General features: G+C 39.6%; 1 protein-coding gene across 16 annotated transcripts in view; it reads left to right on the top strand.

Moving 5' to 3' along the window:
* Positions 1–20,101, top strand: part of KDM3B (lysine demethylase 3B) — a 51,522-nt gene that overhangs the window by 12,743 nt on the left and 18,678 nt on the right. For 10 of the 16 annotated variants that reach the window (XR_014935562.1, XR_014935561.1, XR_014935559.1 and 7 more), the window contains exons 3-14: positions 1,059–1,172; positions 1,520–1,625; positions 4,769–4,893; positions 5,969–6,037; positions 6,942–7,520; positions 11,057–12,284; positions 12,863–13,064; positions 14,697–14,911; positions 15,963–16,115; positions 17,411–17,518; positions 18,056–18,183; positions 18,823–19,102. Coding sequence is in view for 9 of the 16 variants with exons in the window: in XM_085519058.1 (XP_085375184.1) it covers positions 1,059–1,172; positions 1,520–1,625; positions 4,769–4,893; positions 5,969–6,037; positions 6,942–7,520; positions 11,057–12,284; positions 12,863–13,064; positions 14,697–14,911; positions 15,963–16,115; positions 17,411–17,518; positions 18,056–18,183; positions 18,823–19,102 (3,307 nt within the window). In the remaining 7 variants the exon portion in view is untranslated. Of the gene's footprint in view, positions 1–1,058; positions 1,173–1,500; positions 1,626–4,768; positions 4,894–5,968; positions 6,038–6,941; positions 7,521–11,056; positions 12,285–12,862; positions 13,065–14,696; positions 14,912–15,962; positions 16,116–17,410; positions 17,519–18,055; positions 18,184–18,803; positions 19,103–20,101 lie in introns of those variants that run through there. The other 6 variants (XR_014935563.1, XM_085519059.1, XM_085519060.1 and 3 more) reach the window with 4 other exon arrangements.

Raw genomic sequence — 20,101 nt, 5'->3', positions numbered from 1 at the left:
TTCCCGTGTGACAGATGGCAGTAGAGCAGCAGTTTGTCAAAGTTGCCTCTGACATGAAGTGCATATTAAGCAAAGGTGTTCAATTGAATTCCTTCATGCAGGGGGTTGAAAAAAAAAAAAAAAAAAAGCATCCATTGATGTTAATTGGTGCTTGCTGAATGTTTAGGGAGGCCGAAGAGTGTATGCTGTGTTTTAGCAGTGGTGTTATTGGGATACCTTCCCTGGTGCGGATTTGGTGAGCACAGCATGCAGGCTCTTGTTTGTCAAAAGAATATGTAGCAGAAATGTATAGCTGTATGGGAAATTGGTAATCACAGCCTGAACCTCTGATTAATCAGCTGAGGCAAGTGTCGGGTCAGCTGTGGGAGCACAGGTCAGAGTAATTCAGCTGTGCTTCCAGAAGGGGTGGAGCTTGACTCCACCTCCTCTAGACCTCATTTAAGGGCTGACCACCACTAAGGCAGCTTCTCTTAGAGATCACTCCTAGGTGGAAGTTGCCTTAGTGTTTCCCAGCAGACTGAAGTCTTCCATATGGGTGAGTTTTTCCTGTAAATAACCTTTTGGGTATTTACCACCATCTTATCATTATTGTCACTGTGCAACAGCTAATGGTAGCAACTGTGTTAACAAATAGTGTTTTGTAACAGAATTTGCTGTGCTTTTTTGAATATGTTGTTTGCATGGAAACAAGCAGGAGGCATTACTTTTAGAGGTAGCTGTGTATATGAAGGTGTGTTGTTTTTTACCTTGACACTTACCTATGGAAAATCAAATACAGTAAAACATATTTTCAGTTCTGCTTTGAGTTTCAGTGAAGGAGTGGAGTTAATTTTGTGTAATGCCACATGTTCAAGAAATACTGGCTGAGGTATAATGAGTAATAATTTGTACTGAAATTCAGGCACTGAAATCTGCACTGGGAAGTGCAGATTTAGAAATCAAACTTGTTATTTTTTGTCATGTTTAAATAATAGATAATGACAACTGTTGTTGGTCTATGTGCATGCTCAGTTGTTTTTATAATCTTGGCTTTTTTTTTTTTTTCTTGTTGGTTACAGACCTTTACTCCTCTGGTAGATAAGCTGGGTCTAGGCTCTGTGGTCCCAGTGGAGTTTCTCCTGGACAGACACTTACGTTTCCTGTCTGATGCCAGTGGATTGCGATTGTTTCAGGTATAGTGAAAATTTAACTTCACACTCTGCATGTCAGTTTTTAACTTTGTACTCATCCACTTCCATATTACTGTCTGTCTTCTTTTGCTGCTCTAACATGTTTTAGGCTTCTTTCCATGCTTTTCCAAGTACATATACTTTTCTCTATCTGCTTAGTAGAAGCCCTAATTCCTGCCCATGTTGCTCACCTGACTGATAACTGCAACAGAAGTTTCGCAGCTGAATTTTTGTTGTTGTTGTTGTTTTGCTTTTTGGAAGCAGTCCAAGATGATCTGTCCCTCAAAAACTGAACATTTTCTTACCTTAAAACATTCTACTTGTATGTTAGAATTGTTTATCGTTGGCAGATGGGAACAGAGAGTCAGAATCAGATTCTGCAGGATCAGCCTTTGCTAAGAGAATCTGTCAATTCGTTGTTCAGTGACCAGAAACTTCAGGAGATATTTAGTAGAGGTAAGACTAGTTCTTGTTGCTTGGAGCTACTATGACTGTTATGTAGCAATTGGATTATTCAGGGATTTGTGAAGGAGAATAATAGTAGTATCTGTTGCTGTTTGGTTTGGAAGATCATTTTTCTCTATTCTTTTAAGTTCTTTACTTAAAGGAGCATTATCTTGTGACAGATACCAATAAGTATGTTGCTAAAATAAACTAAAAATACTGTATTTTATCACTGAAGATGTAGTTAAAGTAGCATAGAATACTATTGGTAACTTCCATTTATTTACAACTTTCTTGATTTTCCTCCCCTCCCCCCCCCCCCCCCTTTTTTTTTTAAAGCTTGTTTTGAGTTTAAGTTTTGGTGCTGTTCTATGGTTCTGTTCCTTAATTCTGGAAATCTAGAGATTAAGTTACTCTGTATTCATTGATCTTTTGTTTGGAGAAAATTTTCCTTTGTTGGATCAAGTTCACATTCTGCTGTTTTGATATTTAATGCATGAATCACAGAAGTTTAAAATACTGTGACTGTGGCTGCTCAGCACAGTGTTGCTACCGTAGTTGTTACCTAGATTCTAGGATTTAATTCTAGGATTTAATTCTGTTTATAGGTTTTGCTTGTCACGTTGTGGTCTTCTAGTGATAAAATGATTTTTTTCATCCAGAATTTGGGTCTGTTGGTCAGGTGGCCCCCTTAGTGGTAGGGCTGTATTACATTTGAGGGGAAATACAGTTATTAATGGAGATTTACTTGGTTCCTTTTGCTTTAATAAAACGTGTATAGATATAAACTATGTGAGTGACCAAGTATAGTGGAAATGCTAAGTCATGGCCTGAAACAGTGATTGAGCACCTGGTGTGAAGGCAGGGCCAACCAAGTGCAAGCAATGCATCTGAGTGATTGGAAGGGGGTGCCAGGGTCAACCCCTTCCCAGCTCTCATTTGTAAGGGTTGGCAGTGGAGGTAAGGGCATCTTTTCATGAAGGAATTCTTCCTAATGTCCTGTTTAAATCTCCCCTGACACAACTTGAGATCTTTTCCCCCTGTTCTATGACTCTTTACTGGAGAAAAGCTGATGCCTTCCTTGCTGCAGCTCCTTTCAGATAGTTATAGAGAACGATGAGATTTCCTCTCAGCCTCCTCTTCTTCAAACTAAACAACTCAAATTATTTGGCCATTCCTTATGTCTTGTTTTCTAGTCCCTTTGCCAGCTTTGTTGCTCTCCTCTGCATGCACTTGAGTAACTCCATATCCTTATTGTAGTGAGAGACTCAAAACAAAAGGTCAGTCAGTTCCCTAGTCCTGGTGGACATGCTGTTACTGATGCAGACTAGGATGGCGTTTGGCCTTAGCTACTTGGGCACACTGATGGCCTAAATTCAGCCTGCTAGTGACCAGTGTCCCCATGTCCTTTACTGGTCAGCAGCTTTTCAGCCACACTTTTCCTGGTTTATACTGCTGCATAGACTTGTTAATGACTCCAGAGCAGGAGCGAGTAGTCTTGTTGAATGTAATGTGCCTGACTCAGCTCATCGATCTAGCCCCTCCAGATCCCTGTACAGACCTTTCCCACCTTAAAGCAGATCAGTGGTCTTGCCTAACTCATTATTGTCTGCAGACTTACTGAAGGTGCACTCAATCCCCTCATCCAGATTGCTGACAAAAATGTTAATCAAAACAGACCCAAATAGTGAGACCTGAGATTTGCCACTTGATTGAACTCCATATAAGTGATGCTTTAAGCCTGGCTTGTCCAGTCAGTTCTTCATCCAGTGAATGCTCCTGTCAATACTTTGGGCAGCTATTTTCTCCAGGAGAATACAGTGGGGACCCAGTGCCTAACACTTCACTAAAATCAAGATAAACTCCATCCACAGCCTTTCGCTCATCTACCAAGCAGGTTGTCTTATAGAAGGTGGTCAGGCTGGACATGCCATTCATAAACCCTTGCTAGCTACTTCTGATCACTTGAGTGTCCTGTATGGGTTATGTGATGACAATCAAGATTATCTGCTCTGTCACTTTGCCTGGGACTCAGATCAAACTGACATGTCTGTAATTCACTGGGTCCTCCTTTTTACCCTTCTAGTAGATTGGATTCATGTCCTCTAACCTCTTGTCATTAGAACCTTCCCAGTTAGCTAGGTTGGCTAATTATTTAAAGTGGCTTAGGTTGTTCAGTACCCTTGGATGAATCCCATCTGTCTGTGTAGACTTCTGAATATCCATAGGGCCTTCATCTTGCTCCCAGTCACCGTAATCTGACTTGATGGGCTGGGAACCGTGAGAAAATTGACAGTAGTGATACAGACTGAGGCTAAAGAGGCATTAAGTACCTGGGCATTACCAATATCTTTTGTCACTGCACTTGCCCTCATGCACGGTTAAGGTTAGAGATTCTCCTTAGATTCTCCTTAGTCTTAGAAGATTCTTTTTCTAGTCTTAGAAGATTCTCCTTGGTCTTCTACTATACTAGGCAAGTAGAGTTCTAGATAGGCTTCTGTTTTCTTCCTGCAGGTACAGACTGGTGGATTGTGATAATTTTATTTACCTAACTTTTTTAATCTGCAGGGAGAACATATTTCATGCTATTTTGGATAGTGGGAGTGGGTTGGGAGTAAACCTTTCTGTAGATGCTTGTTCCCCATGTCAAGGAACTGAGATGGTTGATCTAGAGATGCTGGGTATTTATGCAACTATATTAATTTTTCTATTATTATTTTCACAGTTACAAATATGTTCCTGCTCTGAGCTACATACTGTTTATTCAGGGATTTAATGCATCTGAACTGAGTTTCTGAGTTGATGCCTCGTAATTACTGACCTGTAGGTTAGAAAGGAAAAGAATATAGTTAGTAGGTACCTTTTTTTTTTTTTTTGTCAAAGGTGCAAGTTCATTTTAATCTTTCACGTTTTGTTTTTTTTCCCCCCTCCTAATAAACTGAAGGAATTTTGTCTTTATGGTAGTTTGGAGTTACTAAAAGAGCAAAATGCTTGGCTTGGACAACTTGCAGCAGGAAACTTAGCATTTTAATTTTGTTCCGCTAGAAAGCTGACGCTTCTGTGCACGTAGTTAGGGCCTGGACTCTTTTTTACTGTATGATACTTGTGTGATGCTGAACTTGTCTTGAAAATAAACTCAAGTGCTTCTTTTCCAGTTCCTTACAGTATCCAAGGCCAAAGAGTTAAAGTTTACCAACCAGAAGATGAAAATAGCTGGCTCTGTGGTGTTGTGAGCCATCAAGACCCAATAACACGCCTTATGGAGGTGTCTGTGACTGAGGTAAAAATATGAAGTGCTGCTTTAAGTTTTCTGAAATACGGTTTGTTCCCAGGAGCTCAAGTTTTGATGAAGCTGTTATTCTCCATGAGAAAGAAGTAAGGAAAGCTTCTTCAGTTATGCTGTGGTTTTCCTGTGCTGTTTCTCAGCTTCTGTATGACAGACTGGGGAACTGGTTTGAAATAAGTGCGTTACAGAAGATGAAGTCTTAGTCTAAACTGAATTGGTTAAGGTACTTTAGCTTAGGCTGTTCCAATCAGTTTTTGTTTTGTTATGTGATTGTGTGGAGTTTTTGACAGGTAGTTCAGCCTTACCAGCAGCCTGCTTCTAATGGCTTCCCTTTTCAGGAACACTTAGGAATAAATCTGTGAGTCTGTGTGGAAGTTCTTATAGCAGTGGGTTTTTGTTGTTTGTTTTTTTTTTTTTAACTTGTAGCCTTTTCTTCATGCAGAACAGATGCACTGAGCATGCCCAGTGAGTCCTATACAGATGTCCAGTAATCTTATGCTTTGAATAATGTATTGCTAATTCACAGGAAAGAAATATACTATGTATGGTTAATGATTCTGGTACTTTGGAGAGATGGAAATTGCAGAGCATAGGCTTTAGGCAGATGCATACCAGGGAAGAAACAAAGTTACTGTGTATCTAATGTCAGGTAAAATGGTAACCTCCCTGCACTGCTACAAAAATTGGGCAGTTGTTGCTGCTTTAGCAGAGGCGCTGATGAGGATAGCTATCATAAACTGATGTAGTCTTTTTTATGTCTAACAGCATGAATTTGCAGAATGGTAGAAGAAGACTAAAGTAGATTTAGGCAGTTGTGCTTAATGTAGTGAGATGCACCTAGAGATGCTTAGTAGAACAAATCCATAAATAAGCACTGGTAGCAATCAAATCTGAAAGTTGTTGGACTAGAGAGATGGGATAAATTAAAGGTAAACTGAAAGCCTTTAGTTATTGCTAAGGAATTCAAGCATGTGTTTAAGGTCTCTTAATGTTGATACTGTGTACTGAAATAAAAAATAACCAATTCTTCTTCCTTCTACCTCCTAATATTCATTTGCATAAAAATTAGACAGGTGAAATAAAGTCAGTGGATCCTCGTCTGATTCATGTTGTGATGGATAACACTTCTCCAAGTGAGGTACTGTAATATTTCAGGTCTTATTTATATACGGTGTTGGAAAAGGAAAGCATGAGAATAATTGTACACTGGTGCTGTGTTTGCTGTGGACTTTTGGTAATGTGAAGAAGGTTTTCCTCTTTTAGTTACTACTTTAAGAGATAGTCACAGTTTTCTTTAAAGATTATTTCTTTCTAGTTCAGGGCTGTTTAATTTCAGCGTGGCTCTTGAGGGGTTTCAGTAATCAGCATTATTGTGTTCCTTTTTAAGAGTTAATGCTCTGCTAAAGAATGTCTCTATGCTCACAGCCTTCTTTTAAGAGGATGTTTTATGCTTCTCCACAGACCCTGCTAGGCATTTCTAAGAAGTATTTTCTGGCCTCTCAAAAGCAGGCTGGTACACTAGTGGTATTTCATTGCTGCAGTTGAGAGGTGTCACAATAACATTTGGATCTGTGCTTTTATCCTAGGCTAAAGGATACAGTGTATCCTATAGTTGAAAATTATAGGCTTTGGGTAAAGGTCAGGAAGTCTGCCCTTGAAAAGAACTATAGTTATTAGACTTGTACTATTTGGTGTGCAGATGTCTGCCTTACATGAGCAATAATTATGTTGGAGTGTGTCCATGTTGCATGTTTCCTGAAGTTTGCTATGATATGATATGTGGTATAGCAATAGCACACCTAACAAGCTTATTTTGGAGATCCTATCCTAATGCAAAAATGTAGAGCCTCCTTCAGCAACCACCAAAAAGACTGCTTATGTTTGTTGCTTACATTTTATCCTTCTTCAGATCTGTCAGCTTGTTTTTAAGCCTGGAATACTGTAATCCTTATTCTAACAAAGAAAATGCTCTTAAAAGAAGTGGACTTGTTTGTTCTTTTGTTCTGTTTACTGATTGAATTTTTTTCTTTTTTTAATTATAGGGAGGGGGCCTAAAAGCACCTAAGTCATCTAAAGGGAAGAAGAAGAGAGAAAGTTTTGAGGGAAAAGATGGACGAAGGAGGAAAAGTGTTCAAGATTCTGGATGTGATCCTGCTACAAAGAAGCTAAAGGAGAGGGGTGAGGTGGATGGCAGTGGTAGTGATGGAGGTGAGGCAAGCAGAGATCCTTGGAAAGGAGTCTCCAGTAGTGAAACAGGACCGGATCCAAGGGCCAAACAGTTGCCTTCATTCGTTCCTCAAATTAATCGCAATATTCGCTTTGCTACTTACACCAAAGAGAATGGTCGTACATTAGTAGTCCAAGATGAGCCAGTTGGAGGTGACACACCTGTGCCGTTCATTCCATTTTCCTCTGTGACTGGACAAATGTTGCTAGTTGGATCTGGATGTAAAGAGGCCGGAAAATCACTGGAACAGATTGGCCAAGGCACAGTGACTTCTGCAGCCACAGTTAGTACAACTGCTTTGACACCAACAACTGTGAGAATCTCTGATACTAGTTTGCCGGCAATTACAGGACAGGAAAAACTGAAAACAGGCCGAATGCAAAACCAGGGAGAGGTGAGTAGACTATAATCCTGCCATATTCAAGAAAGAAATATGTCTTCAGCATCAGATCTTTTACAGCTTGTTTTTAATACTAAGTGTGTCCATGGAACTGGACTATTTTTTCTTTCTTAAACCTATCCCTTCCAGAGATGATCTTTTAATCATTTGATCTAAGAAAGGGTCCAAAAGAAAATAGTATTTAATAGAGAACATTTAGGAGACAACTTTTTAGCACTCTGTTCTTTATTCAGCTTTAATCTCTTAAGAGTAACTTTCTACACAATGCAGCTTTAAAGTGCACTGCACTTAATGTAATCAGTTTGGCTGTGTCACATGGAAGGTAGCCTTCTTAAAATTTCATGCCTTCGTATTGACAAATATGCATGAGAATATGCTTTCAGTTGAGCTTCAGAGTTATATGAAGCTGGTATTTGGAGGACCTTTTATAGATTCCCAGTTTCTCCTGCAGAAAAGATATCTCCATATGAGAAAAATGAGCTAATAGCTCATCACACATCATATGCTCTGTAAGGTTGAAAACAAAGTAATTCAAAGACTTGAGATGGGTACCTTCAGAAACTGTTTAAGGAGCTTGGTATGGTAGAGGCTTAAGGATCTTTTACTTATGTATCCTTATTTTCAGTGGGAATAATTGAAGGGAAATCCTATAAAGTTTTGCTTTTCAGGGAGGAAAAAAGGAATATTTAGGTAATCAGAGGAAGGCCTATTTAAGAAAATAAACAAAAAACAACTGACCAAACAAAAAAAGACAAACTCGAAGCCCCATCTCTGTAAGGAGGACAGAAAAAAAGAAACTTGTTTTCTACTGTATAAAGAAGTTGATAATGTAGGAGATAAGTTGGAAATTAGAAGGTGATTGCCAGAGGTTAAGTGGGTTACTTTCATGTCTTTTGTGTTAGCTAATGAATGGAGATAAAAGCAAGGTGTTTACCTTGAGAAAAGCATTTAAAAATATAAAGCAGAAATTAGATGGTAGAAGTCAGGAAAGTTGCATAATGAAATTTTTGTGTAACAGTGTAGCCTTTGTTCCTTTTCACCCCTGTTCTCTGCTCAGAGGAATAAAATTCAGTTGTGAGTTCCCACTGTGTGAGTGGTTGGAATTGTATCTGTCACTATTGTTACTAAAGAAAAATTGTAATTGTGCTGAGAAATTTTTGTACTGAATGTCCTTCCCTTATTCTCCATAGCCCCAGATTACTTGCTTTAAAATAATAATAATGTTCTGGCTTTATAATTTGCAGATAGACCACTAGGCCAGAAACGAAGCAGTATATCAAACAGTATTTTCTTTAAGGGAGGAAATGTAGTGTGAACAAGGTGGTTTTTTTTGTTGGTTTTTTTTTTTTGTTGTTGTTGTTATTTTTGGGCTATGCACTTTATCACAATGTGATCTAGTCCTTGAGCTTGCTTAATAAACTTGGCTTGCATTCATATTCACATGCTGTTTAAAAGCAGTTAGAATGTTTAATGTAGTAATTCTAAGTGCTGGCAAAGACAGCTTCTATTGAGACAAGTTATTTATGTGTCCCCCACTTGCTTCTGCTCTAAGAGAAGTGAGAGAGAGTGAGGGAGAGAAGGAGGATTCTTGTTTGGCTTTAAAAAGAAAGATCTGAAATTCTGGTATCTGGAATTTTGCATGGGTGTGTTGATGTATGGCTAAAGTTAGTATTTAGGAAGTTGATTGCAAGGAACAATCTAAGTGTGACTGTACAGTATATTAGGTGCTAATGATGCCCATCCTGCACCAGTTTATCCCCAGCAGCTGGCACCAGTCCTCACTCCTGCTGGTCATCCCTCCATCCCACAGCTGGTTTTAGAAATGCACAGAATGCCTGCCCCAGTGAAAGACCCCCACTTGCTCCAGGAGCACCAAGACAAGGCTGTCCAACTCCACTGGTCTGGCGTTTGTAGCTGGCACCAGTTTTCACTCCTATGTGGGTCCTGCCAGTAGGTAGCACTTGGTTCTTACTCTGCACACGTGCAAGGGGGAGAAATTTAGTAAGAAGATCAGGAAGACTGCTGTGATCAGGCTCTGCACTCAGCCAGAAAAGTACACTAACAGCCCCCTTTTGCACACTTTTTCTGCCTACCTCAATTGTTTGTTCCACCCTTTACCTATACAGTGCCCTCTGGAATTTTCATAGCGATGCTGACTTGTTGACTCCTACACTCCTCCCAGCCTAAGTTTGCTAAGTTTGGTCTTAGTGGTTGCAAAGTGCGTCTTGAACATGGTGGAAGCAATGGCTGCAGTTTCTTGATAGCCTGTCAATTAGTGGGAGTGGGAAGTTTGTTTCTTGTTCTTGCACCCATGTTTTGTGTTTTGTTGTTGTTGGATCTGTGACTTGATGTATTTTTATTTTCTAGCATTCCCAGTTTTCTTTATATCCCAGGCTGGCATAGCTCAGTCAGATAACCTCACAAAACTCAAGTCTTTTGTAGTCTCATTCACATGCCCTCATCAATTAGTGTGACTGACCAGGTTCCTATCACTGCATCTCTTATTGTGTGTTGGCCAGGTCTATGTCTCTCATGTTGTTGTTGTGTTTTTTGTTTTTTTTTTTATGGCTTCCCTGCTTCCCCTTTTCCCCTCTTTCTTACTCTCCCTTGTGGGATTGAAAAAGGACCTTGATGCTTAAAGGAGGAGATGCACCCTTATTATGAGTATTCCCTTTGTGAAGATTTCTAAGTGGAAATCTGAAGAAAAGGAAGAGAACTGATGAATTAATTATAGAATACAATCAGTTACAGTAGGATTGGCTGTGAGAATTACGAAATCTGAATTAATTGAGAACAAATGAATATCTATCATAACAGTGAGGGAAACCTGCAGAAAAAGAAAATTCATTATATTTTAAAAAAATTTCAAGCAGTTTCTGCTTTACATTGAACAGGAACCATTTCTTATGCATCTGTGTGCCTGTCAGCTGGTGTAACCTCCAGTCATTTGGAGCCCTCTTCAGTAACTGCTGGAGGACTTTCTTTGTTTAATTGATTTCACAAGCTAATTTAACTGTCTTAAGGATTCTGGTTAAGTAGGAGAGACTCATCAGGATGAGTTTAGTATTTGCCCTCCCCTAAAATGTCAAAAGACTGTGGGGATGAGTTTGCTACAGGAGAGTGTATGACTGAAAAGCAGTATGAATTGCTTTTCTTATCTTTTTGCTTATCTGTTGGAACCAAAACAAATAGCATCTTAAGTTGCTTGTGTTCCAGTGAATTAGTCCACTTTGCCTTGTGTTGCAGTTTTGTTCTAAAGCCTGGTAGGTCGTTAATTGCTCTTTTTTTTTTTTTTTTCATTTGTCTTCAGTAATAATGGGCCCATTAAATTATTATTTGATAATAATAGCTCATCATTTTCAGTACCTTTTAGGTAGAAAAAGCTATCCTAACAAAATCATTAAGGATATCTAGCAGTATTTCTGCTACAAGTTTTTCAAGGCTGGCAGTTGTACAATTAAATGAACCAAAGTTTTGCTGAATCAAATAAGAATCCTTTAACAGGCTAATGCTTCTTAATTTTGTTTCAGAATTCTCGAAATTCACTTTCAGCTTCCTCTGGATTTGGAATCTCTCTCCCAGGTGCTTCCCAGTCTTTGGCATTTGGAGGTGGAAGAAGCCAGTCAAATGGAGTGGTGACTCCAGAAAGCAAGCCTTCTGGATTTATTTTTGGTTGTAGTACTGGACAAGAGGCTCAGAAAGATTCTGATTTGTCTAAGAACTTGTTTTTTCAGTGCATGACCCAAAACCTACCTTCCAGTAACTACTTCACGGTCATTTCAGAAAGCTTATCTGAAGATGCCTCTAGTCGGGACTCATTCAAGCAGTGCACAGAAAGCATGGGTGCTGGGGTCTGCAAAGGTAAAGTTCTTCCAGCGGACACACAGTCTGGCAGTTCTGTGGAGCGGAAACTGCCTGTGGAATGTATGCCTACCCTTACTCCAGCTTTTTCACGAAGCTTGTTGAATGTTCACCCCCCAGATAGTCATGAAAACTTATTTTTACAGCCCCCAAAACTATCAAGGGAGGAACCCTCAAACCCTTTCCTGGCGTTTGCTGAGAAAACGGAACTTAGTCCTTTCAGTGGCTTTGCATCATCCCAGACAGGGGTTTCTACTCTGTCTACATCTGTGAGTCATAAGACTGCTTCTGGCTGGCCAGAATCGATCACAGCTACAGACTCTCTAGCTAAGAAGAAAACCTTGTTTATAACAACTGACTCCTCGAAGGTGATGTCCAGTACTCCTGGTTCAGCAGCTTCTGTTGGTGTTCAGAGTCCTTCCACTGCAGGGAATGGCCGTTCCAGCTCACCAACCAGCAGCCTGACACAGCCTATTGAGATGCCCACTCTTTCTTCCAGCCCAACAGAAGAAAAACCAGTTGTTGGGCCTGGCCAGCAGGACAATCCTCTTCTGAAAACTTTTTCTAATGTGTTTGGCAGGCATCCACCTGGCTTTTTCTCTTCACAGGCTGAGTTTCCACAGGATAGCAAAGCCCCCTTTGAAGCTGTGAAAAGATTCTCACTAGATGAGCGGAGCTTGACATCTAAGCAGGATTCAGACTCCAGTACCAATAGTGACCTCTCAGATTTAAGTGACTCTGAAGAGCAGTTGCAAGCCAAGGCTTGTATGAAGGGCATCCCAGACCACTTGATGGCAAAACTAGGTCCCAATGCAGAGCGCAATGCTGAATTGCTGCTGGGGAAGGGAAAAGGGAAGCAAGCCCCAAAGGGCCGGCCTCGCACGGCTCCCCTAAAAGGTGAATGCACGGTGTCGTGGAAATACAAAGGGGTGGGATGCTAAGATTTTTTTCTGTATAATGAACTCTGTGAAACAACTTGATATAAAGCTTGTTTATTGGTAGTAGCATATTTGTCTTAAGAATTACTCAAGAATATATATGTCAGGATAAAATTGTGGTAGCCTATGGACTTGAAAACATCAGATTTATCTTTTGGGTGTGAATTTGTTAATTTTATTGGCAGTTTGCATCCTAATAGAATGTGTTTGCTGTCATTGATTGATGAGGATGGGCTATAGGTGTTCAAAGTAGCTGATTATTGAGACTGAGAGCAAAAGCTGAGTTGCATATTAATAAATGATGTTAAGTAATTTATTTCTGTAGTCCAGTTTAACTAGGTAACCCTTCATTTTCTGGAGGCTTTTTACTTTATAGCAACTCTGGTTCTAGTGGTACATGGAAGACTGATAGATTGTCTGATGAACATACAGATATGTTAGGGCCGGTATCCTTTTGCTTTTGCAGTTAACTGTTTTCTTTATTATTATTTTTAAAATATATATTTATTTTTTTTACTTCTGCTCTGTCTTACTCAGTTGGCCAGTCTGTGCTGAAAGATATGAGTAAGGTGAGGAAGCTGAAGCAGTCAGGTGAGCCTTTTCTTCAAGATGGTTCTTGCATCAATGTAGCCCCACATCTGCACAAGTGCCGGGAGTGCCGTCTGGAGCGGTACCGCAAATTTAAGGAGCAAGAACAAGACGACTCAACTGTGGCATGTCGTTTCTTCCATTTCCGGAGGTGCTCAAACCCTTTCCTCCTTCATACATAGTCTAATTGTAGAGCTTGGTTCAGGTCCAAGCACAAAATGGTTATTCCTTACTTAATTTCCTTGGGTACAATAATGAAGATTTGGACTGTTTTGTGTTTATTTGCATCGCTTGCCTGGAATTCCCTCACTCTCAGTTTGGGAGGTGAGGGAAGTGCTGCTGTTAGAAGGTATAGCTGTATGGATGGCACCATGGAGGCTGCCATGCTTAGCCTTGAGAGGTTTAATTTTTGCTTTATTGGATAGCAGTTTGTATGCAGTAGCTGTTCTTTTGCTCCATCATAAGGAGTTTGGAATAGAGATTAAAATTTTAATTTACTTAACAAGTGAAAATATTATCATGACACTAGTGTTTTACTAGGCTTTCTAACACTGCTGGCTCATGTCCAGTTTCCTGTCCATGTTATACTCCTTTTGGATCTTTGACTAGTCAGTATCTCTTCTACTTTATCTGCCCATTCTAGTGAGTGCAAGGCATCATTTAAAAATGAGTTTTGCTTGCTTTTGGGCATTGAAATGAAATTTCAGTATGCACTGAATCCCATAAGGATTATATCTGCATATATATAGGTACCTGAATGGTACCTATAATCAGAAGGGGAGTGAACTCTTTGAAAGGGCTGATAATAGTAGGACAAGGGGAAATGGTTTCAAGTTGAAAGAGGGAAGATTTAGGTTGGATGTTATGGGGAAGTTCTTTACTAGGAGAGTGGTGAGGTCCTGGAACAGGCTGCCCAGGGTGGTTGTGGATGCCCCATTCCTGGAGGTGTTCAAGGCCAGGTTGGATGGGGCCCTGGGCAACCTGGTCTAGTATATGTTTGGTGGCCCTGTAAAGCAGGGGGGGGTGGAGCTTCACGATCCTTGAGGTCCCTTCCAAGCCGGCCATTCTGTGATTCTGTGGTTGTGGTCTGCATCATGAACTTGTTAAACATTAATTTGCACAGAAGTTAAAGTGTGGATTATCTTTGCCAAAGAAGGCAGTTACTTTTAATAATGGCTGAAGTTATTCAGGCTTTCCTAATTTGTCAAAAGTTTAACAACATGGTGTCAACTGCTACTGATAAAAAATAGTTCTCTTTTCTGTTTGAAGAGCGGTCTCAAGAAGAATAGGTATGATAAATATTTTTGTATGTCTTGTAGTGTGAGCAGCTTAAACAGCTGTGAAGTGCTAGCAGCACTAGCCAGAACTGAAATATTGGTTTCCCAAAAGCTGGGAAATAACTGTCTACTGAGTGTAAACGTAGTGTGAACCATACATGATTTTATAGGCAGTATCTTCAGCAGCCCAAGTAATCTGGGTTTTGTCATCTTGCTCTGTTAATAGCATAGAAATGTGGCAAGCTGTAACAATCTCTTGTGTGTGGAATTTTCCACCAACATGTACTGAGACCTAGGAATTTATTCTGGTGGGTTTTGCTGCTGTTGCCTTTGTGTATCTTATTCCCTGCTTTATTTGGTTTTACATGATAGTTTTAGCACTATAATGCTGTAGCTCAAGCCTTTTTTGTTTCCTTTTGTGTTTATATTCTGATGTAGGTGGCAGTAATTAAAGTAATTGAAGGTTGTTGAGCAGATTCCCAGTTACTTCATCCTGTTTTCTGCAGGCTTGTATTTACCCGGAAAGGCATTTTAAGAGTAGAGGGTTTCTTGAACCCACAACAGAGTGACCCTGATGCCATGAGTCTGTGGATTCCTTCCTCCTCTCCTGCAGAGGGTATTGACCTGGAGACTTCAAAATACATCCTTGCCAATGTTGGAGACCAGTTTTGCCAGCTCGTTATGTCAGAAAAGGAAGCAATGATGATGGTGGAACCACATCGTAAGCAGGGCTTTTGGCGTGTTTTTAATCCATCTTGTCTATGTAATGTGCATATAATGCAGTGAAATAAAGTAACGCTGTTTCTTGTTAAAAATGATTCTCTTCCCCAAAAGGGCAGCTATACTCACTTTTTAAAGGTGTGTGTAAGCGTTGGTCCGATGTTTTAGATTTGTCTTTTGGATCAGTGTGGTATTTCTACCAAGGAAGCTAACGGTAACTTTCCCAAACATTATTGCATTTGCTTATTGAAGAGTAAATCGTAATGCCAGCCTGTGGTGTGGTTTTTTTGTTTTGTTTTTCTTGGCTTTTTTTTTTTTTTTTTTAAAGAAAATGGAAGTGAACACATATCACATTGAGCAACTTCCTTTTAATGGTCAACTTTTTTTAAGCATACTCCTGTCCCTGTGCTGTCCAGGGACATCATGTAAAAAGCACAGAATTTTCCATGTAAGAAACTGCTTGTACATTCAGCTTGCAGTGACTCACCTGTGCAACTAGTTGACAACTGCTGCCACTAGGAGGGAAGGTGATTTTGAAACAAGTTTCTTCAGTGTATTCAATTCAGTGTATTACATGCGTGGCTCTGATTTTTCATTTTTCAAGTGTGCAGCAGGAGCCATTCTTTACCAAATATGTTCAAAATCCAAACAACTGACATTCATCCAATTAATAAAACTAAATACTCAGTCTTTATAAGTTCACATTATTTGTTCATAAAACATGCAAAAGTTGTTTTGTTTTTTTTTTCCTTTTTCCTGTAAATTCCTTAAGTGCTACTTGAATTTCAGTTTCTACAGAACTCTGTGAAATGCTTAATTTCCCTATAGCATGTCTTTTGAGATTTGGGCTTACAATTTAGAAATGGTGATGTTAGTAGTGTCAAGAGACTACCAACACAAAAGATGTCTCTGGATATTAAAAAAAAGTGTTTTTATGTTCTGCCCTCAAGTTGTGTATATGTGAATTGTTTGTCAGTGTTGTGATGTTCTCATTAAATGGGAGAGAAACAGAATGTCAAAGTAATAATTCCTAATGTTCCTTCTGTTTGTAGAGAAAGTGGCGTGGAAGCGAGCAGTACGTGGTGTGCGGGAAATGTGTGATGTATGTGAGACAACTCTGTTCAATATTCATTGGGTTTGTCGCAAGTGTGGCTTTGGGGTCTGTCTGGACTGTTACCGGTTGAGGAAGAATCGTCCACGTAGTGGTAAGTACTAGATTTTTTATATATTTTTTTTCCCCTTTTCCCATACTGTAATCTAGGAAATAGCTGGCTTTCAGTGGGGATAGTTTCTAGGAAGTTGCTGAAGGCCTTGCAGAAGTTGGTAACTATTGGCATGGGGATCTATAGGCTTGGAATTTTAGCAGTGTATTCTTACATGATGTTGTTCCATTCTGTATTTCCTTAAATGCCTATGTTTTATCTATTTGATTATAGTTTGTATATTAAAATTTTAACATCGGCAGGTATAGTACTGATAGTATGTACTGAAACAGACTGCTGTGTAGTTCTGTCTTTTCCTTAGGGAAGATGTGAGAGTTAAATAATGCTGTGCTTGTTCTGAGCCATCACAGGATGGACTAGTAAGCAGACACTGCAGAGAACTGCTTCTGGTAGAAAGGATTTGTTGGAAAGTGGTGGTGGTGTTTTTTTTTTTTTTTGGATTCCTTGATACAATCATGTTTGTGATTCAGGAAAGCAAACATTGCTAAAAAATAAAGATATTTACAGAAGTGATTATCTAGTGCTTTTGTGTGTATCTGCATTGCGACAGCTTTGGTAGAGTGTACGCTGGCAGTGGACCATCTTAATAAATGTAGGTCTACTAATGGCAGTTACGTTGCTCTATGAAGCAGATATAGAAAACATAGGGTGTTAGTAAACATGAGTACTGCTGTCTACTTGTTGTAATAAGTTGCCAAGGATAAATGAATTATAAAATTAACATGTTTTTAAAATAGATTAAACTTTCACTAATTTCACATATTGCAATCTATGAAATTACTGCCAGAATGTACCAGAAAAGAGCATAGCATTCTTCAAGATGTTCTTAACCAGGATGCAATGGAAATAGTTGAAAGAATTCTTTCTCTATTCATGGACTCAACCTATTTTAAAATATGAAGAAATATGAATTTGTCGACTACTTTTCAATCATTTGTAACTTTTTAGCTTTATTAAGTAGATGTAGTCACAGAAAACCAAAAAAGTTTTTCTGATCTGTAGGTATTCTTTGTGTAAACCCTTGTGAGATCGTTATCAGAAAAGTTAAAATTACCCTATAACTTAAAAAAGCAGTATGAGAACAGTAATATGATCTTCAAAAGTTGAGGCAAGAAGGGAATGTTTTTAGGTGATAGGAAATAAGATACTACTAGAGATAAAATGAAATTGAATCTGGTATTTATATAACCTGGGGAAATAGAAGTTGCTGTAGTTCCAATTCTAACCTCTTAAAATATATTTAAATAAATTTGGGTGTTTTTTGGTCTTTATTTCAGAGACAGAGGAGATTGGTGATGAGGAAGTCTTCTCGTGGCTGAAATGTGCAAAGGGTCAGTCTCATGAACCAGAAAACCTTATGCCAACACAGATCATTCCTGGTACAGGTAATGCTTGAAGGGTGAAAGAAGCAATTTCATCCTAGTTCTGAGCAAACAAGTGGAAACATAATTAAATTGTTTGTTTTCTAGCTGTTGCCTTGTCTAGCTTAGATGCGGAGTAGGCTTCCATTTTCTATAGGCAGAAGTGTTGAAGGAATGGTAGTACAATTGAAGCCATGCAAGTGAATTCAGTCATACTTTCTGGTAATAACTTTGACTACTCATGCTCAGCTATTTTAAGTTTCATCAATAATTGACTGATAATTTTCAAGTCTATTCTTGATTTGTGTTCAAGAAAGATCTTTTTATTTTGGGAGATGGCATGGGAAAGTAAACAGTTGGTGTTGACTCTTCACATAACTAGTCCTAGAAGCTAGAGTTAGCACGATTTTCTGCACTGTTCGCTGATGAATATCATGTTATAGCATATGGTTTTAAAGATACTTAGAATAACTTAGAAATAAAAGGCATTTAACTTGATAGTCAAGGCCATCGTTTTAGATTTCTGTATGTGTGATTTTAAAGATTTAAATATTATTCCAGCCCTTTACAATATTGGAGATATGGTTCATGCAGCACGAGGCAAATGGGGTATAAAAGCCAATTGTCCATGTATTAATCGACAGAATAAATCAGTATTGAGGCCAGCTGTCACTAATGGAATATCACAGGTATGTTGTTTTGGACTGAAATCACTTTGGCATAGCATTTTTAAGATCAATTGATGTTAAATCATTTAGGCTTATCTGTTGTGAAATATATACTTTATTTTCTCAGTACATGTTGTGTTTTGGCAAAAAATCTTCCAGAAAACTTTTCGGAACTGTGTGCTGCAACTGTTATTTACCAAGGGGATATTAGGGATAATACTCTTTAAGTAGAAGTATGAGTAGAAAAGCCATCCATAAATTAGAACAAACCAGTACAGATAGCTTGCAGCATGTGCATTTGTTTTGTTCCAGTTCCTGAAAATTATGCTGAAGCTGGAGGAGTTTTGTTACTATTCACACACACTGGGGGGTGGGGGGGAAAGCCCACAACTTCCTGGAGGGGGGGGAAAAAAAAAAAAGCTTGTGACAAAACAAAACCTTGCTAAGCAGTAAATGAAAAAAGTTGAGGCTACAGCACAAAGTCTAATATACGTGGAGAACAAGCTTCTGTACTCTGCTACTGTGTAAGCACAAAAGTAGCACTGCTGTTCACTTGAAACAGCCGACCAACTGAAGCCCCGTGCATTGAATAAATAAGATGTTTTCAAGGTGAATTCTTCCCTTTATTCAGCTTTTAGCAGATGTTTGTTTTTGTTTTAGCTTCCAACTGTTAATCCCAGTGCATCAGTCTCTGGAAATGAGAGCATCTTTTCCACTGGAGCAGGAACAGCAGGAGCGGGGCAGTTAGAAATGGACAGTGTTCCAAAATCTGAAGCAAATGATAGCAGGATAGAAGAGCCTGCAAAAACAGAGATGTTACCAGTCAGTAACACTACTGAAACAAAGACCAACAGACCACTTTGCTCAGAAACAGCCCCATCATCAGCCTTACACTGGCTTGCAGACTTAGCAACACAAAAAGCTAAAGAAGAAACAAAAGGTGAGCAGATGCCTTCTGGGGGTGGAAATAAAAAATAAGTGTTAATGTGCTGCTTGTTTAGTATTCTTCGTGAGAGTGCTTAGTCTTAGTATTAAAAAAAAAAAAAAGTTATAGAATTGCACATGTTGGAAAAGGCCTTCAAGATCCTCAAGCCAACCACAACCCAACCATTCTACTCTTAACAACCCTGTTCATGTCCCTGAGCACATCTAAGTGGTTTTTAAACACAGTCAGAGACAGTGGCTCAGCCTCCTCTTCCCCAGACCAAACAGCCCCAGTTCCTTCAGTCTCTCCTTGTAGGCCGTATTCTTCAAGCCCTTCCCCAGCCTTGCTGCCCTTCTTTGGACCTGCTCAAGCACCTCCATGTCCTTTCTGTACTGAGGTGTCCAAAAATGAACACTTTCCAACAGGCGGCTTTCAACCACTCCTCCCCAAGCCTGTGAGGCTGCCTGGGGTTGTCATAACCAAAATGCAAGACCTGATACTTGGCCCTATTGAAACTCACACAGTTTACCTTGGCCTGTCCATCCAGGTCCCTCTGTAGCACCTTTCTCTCCTCAGGCAGATCAACACTCCCTTCCAACTTGGTGCCATCTGTAAACTTACAGAGGATGCACTCAATCCCCTCATCAAGGTTAATGAAGATGTTAAGTAGAAGTGGCCCCAGTACTGAGCCCTGGGGGGACACCACTTGTGACCAGCCGCCAACTGAGTTTAACTTCACTGACCCCAACTTTTTGGGCCTGGCTGTCCTGCCGGTGTTTTACCCAGTGGAGCGCACACCCATCCAAACCATGGGCAGCCAGCTTATCCACAAGAATGCTGAGGGGGTCAGTGTCAAAGGCCTTACTGAAGTCCAGGTAGACCACACTGACAGCCTTATCGTCATCCACTGAGTGGGTCACCTTGTCATAGAATGAAATCAGGATCTACCGTTCATAAATGCACGCTGACTTGTGCTTTTCTTCCTTTCTTGTTGAAAGAAGAAAACATTTTTCT

The sequence above is a fragment of the Coturnix japonica genome, chromosome 18, assembly GCF_054131305.1.
Source record: "Coturnix japonica strain WE chromosome 18, WE-NBRP24, whole genome shotgun sequence".
Taxonomy (NCBI): domain Eukaryota; kingdom Metazoa; phylum Chordata; class Aves; order Galliformes; family Phasianidae; genus Coturnix; species Coturnix japonica.
This window is presented reverse-complemented; position numbering and strand designations above follow the sequence as displayed.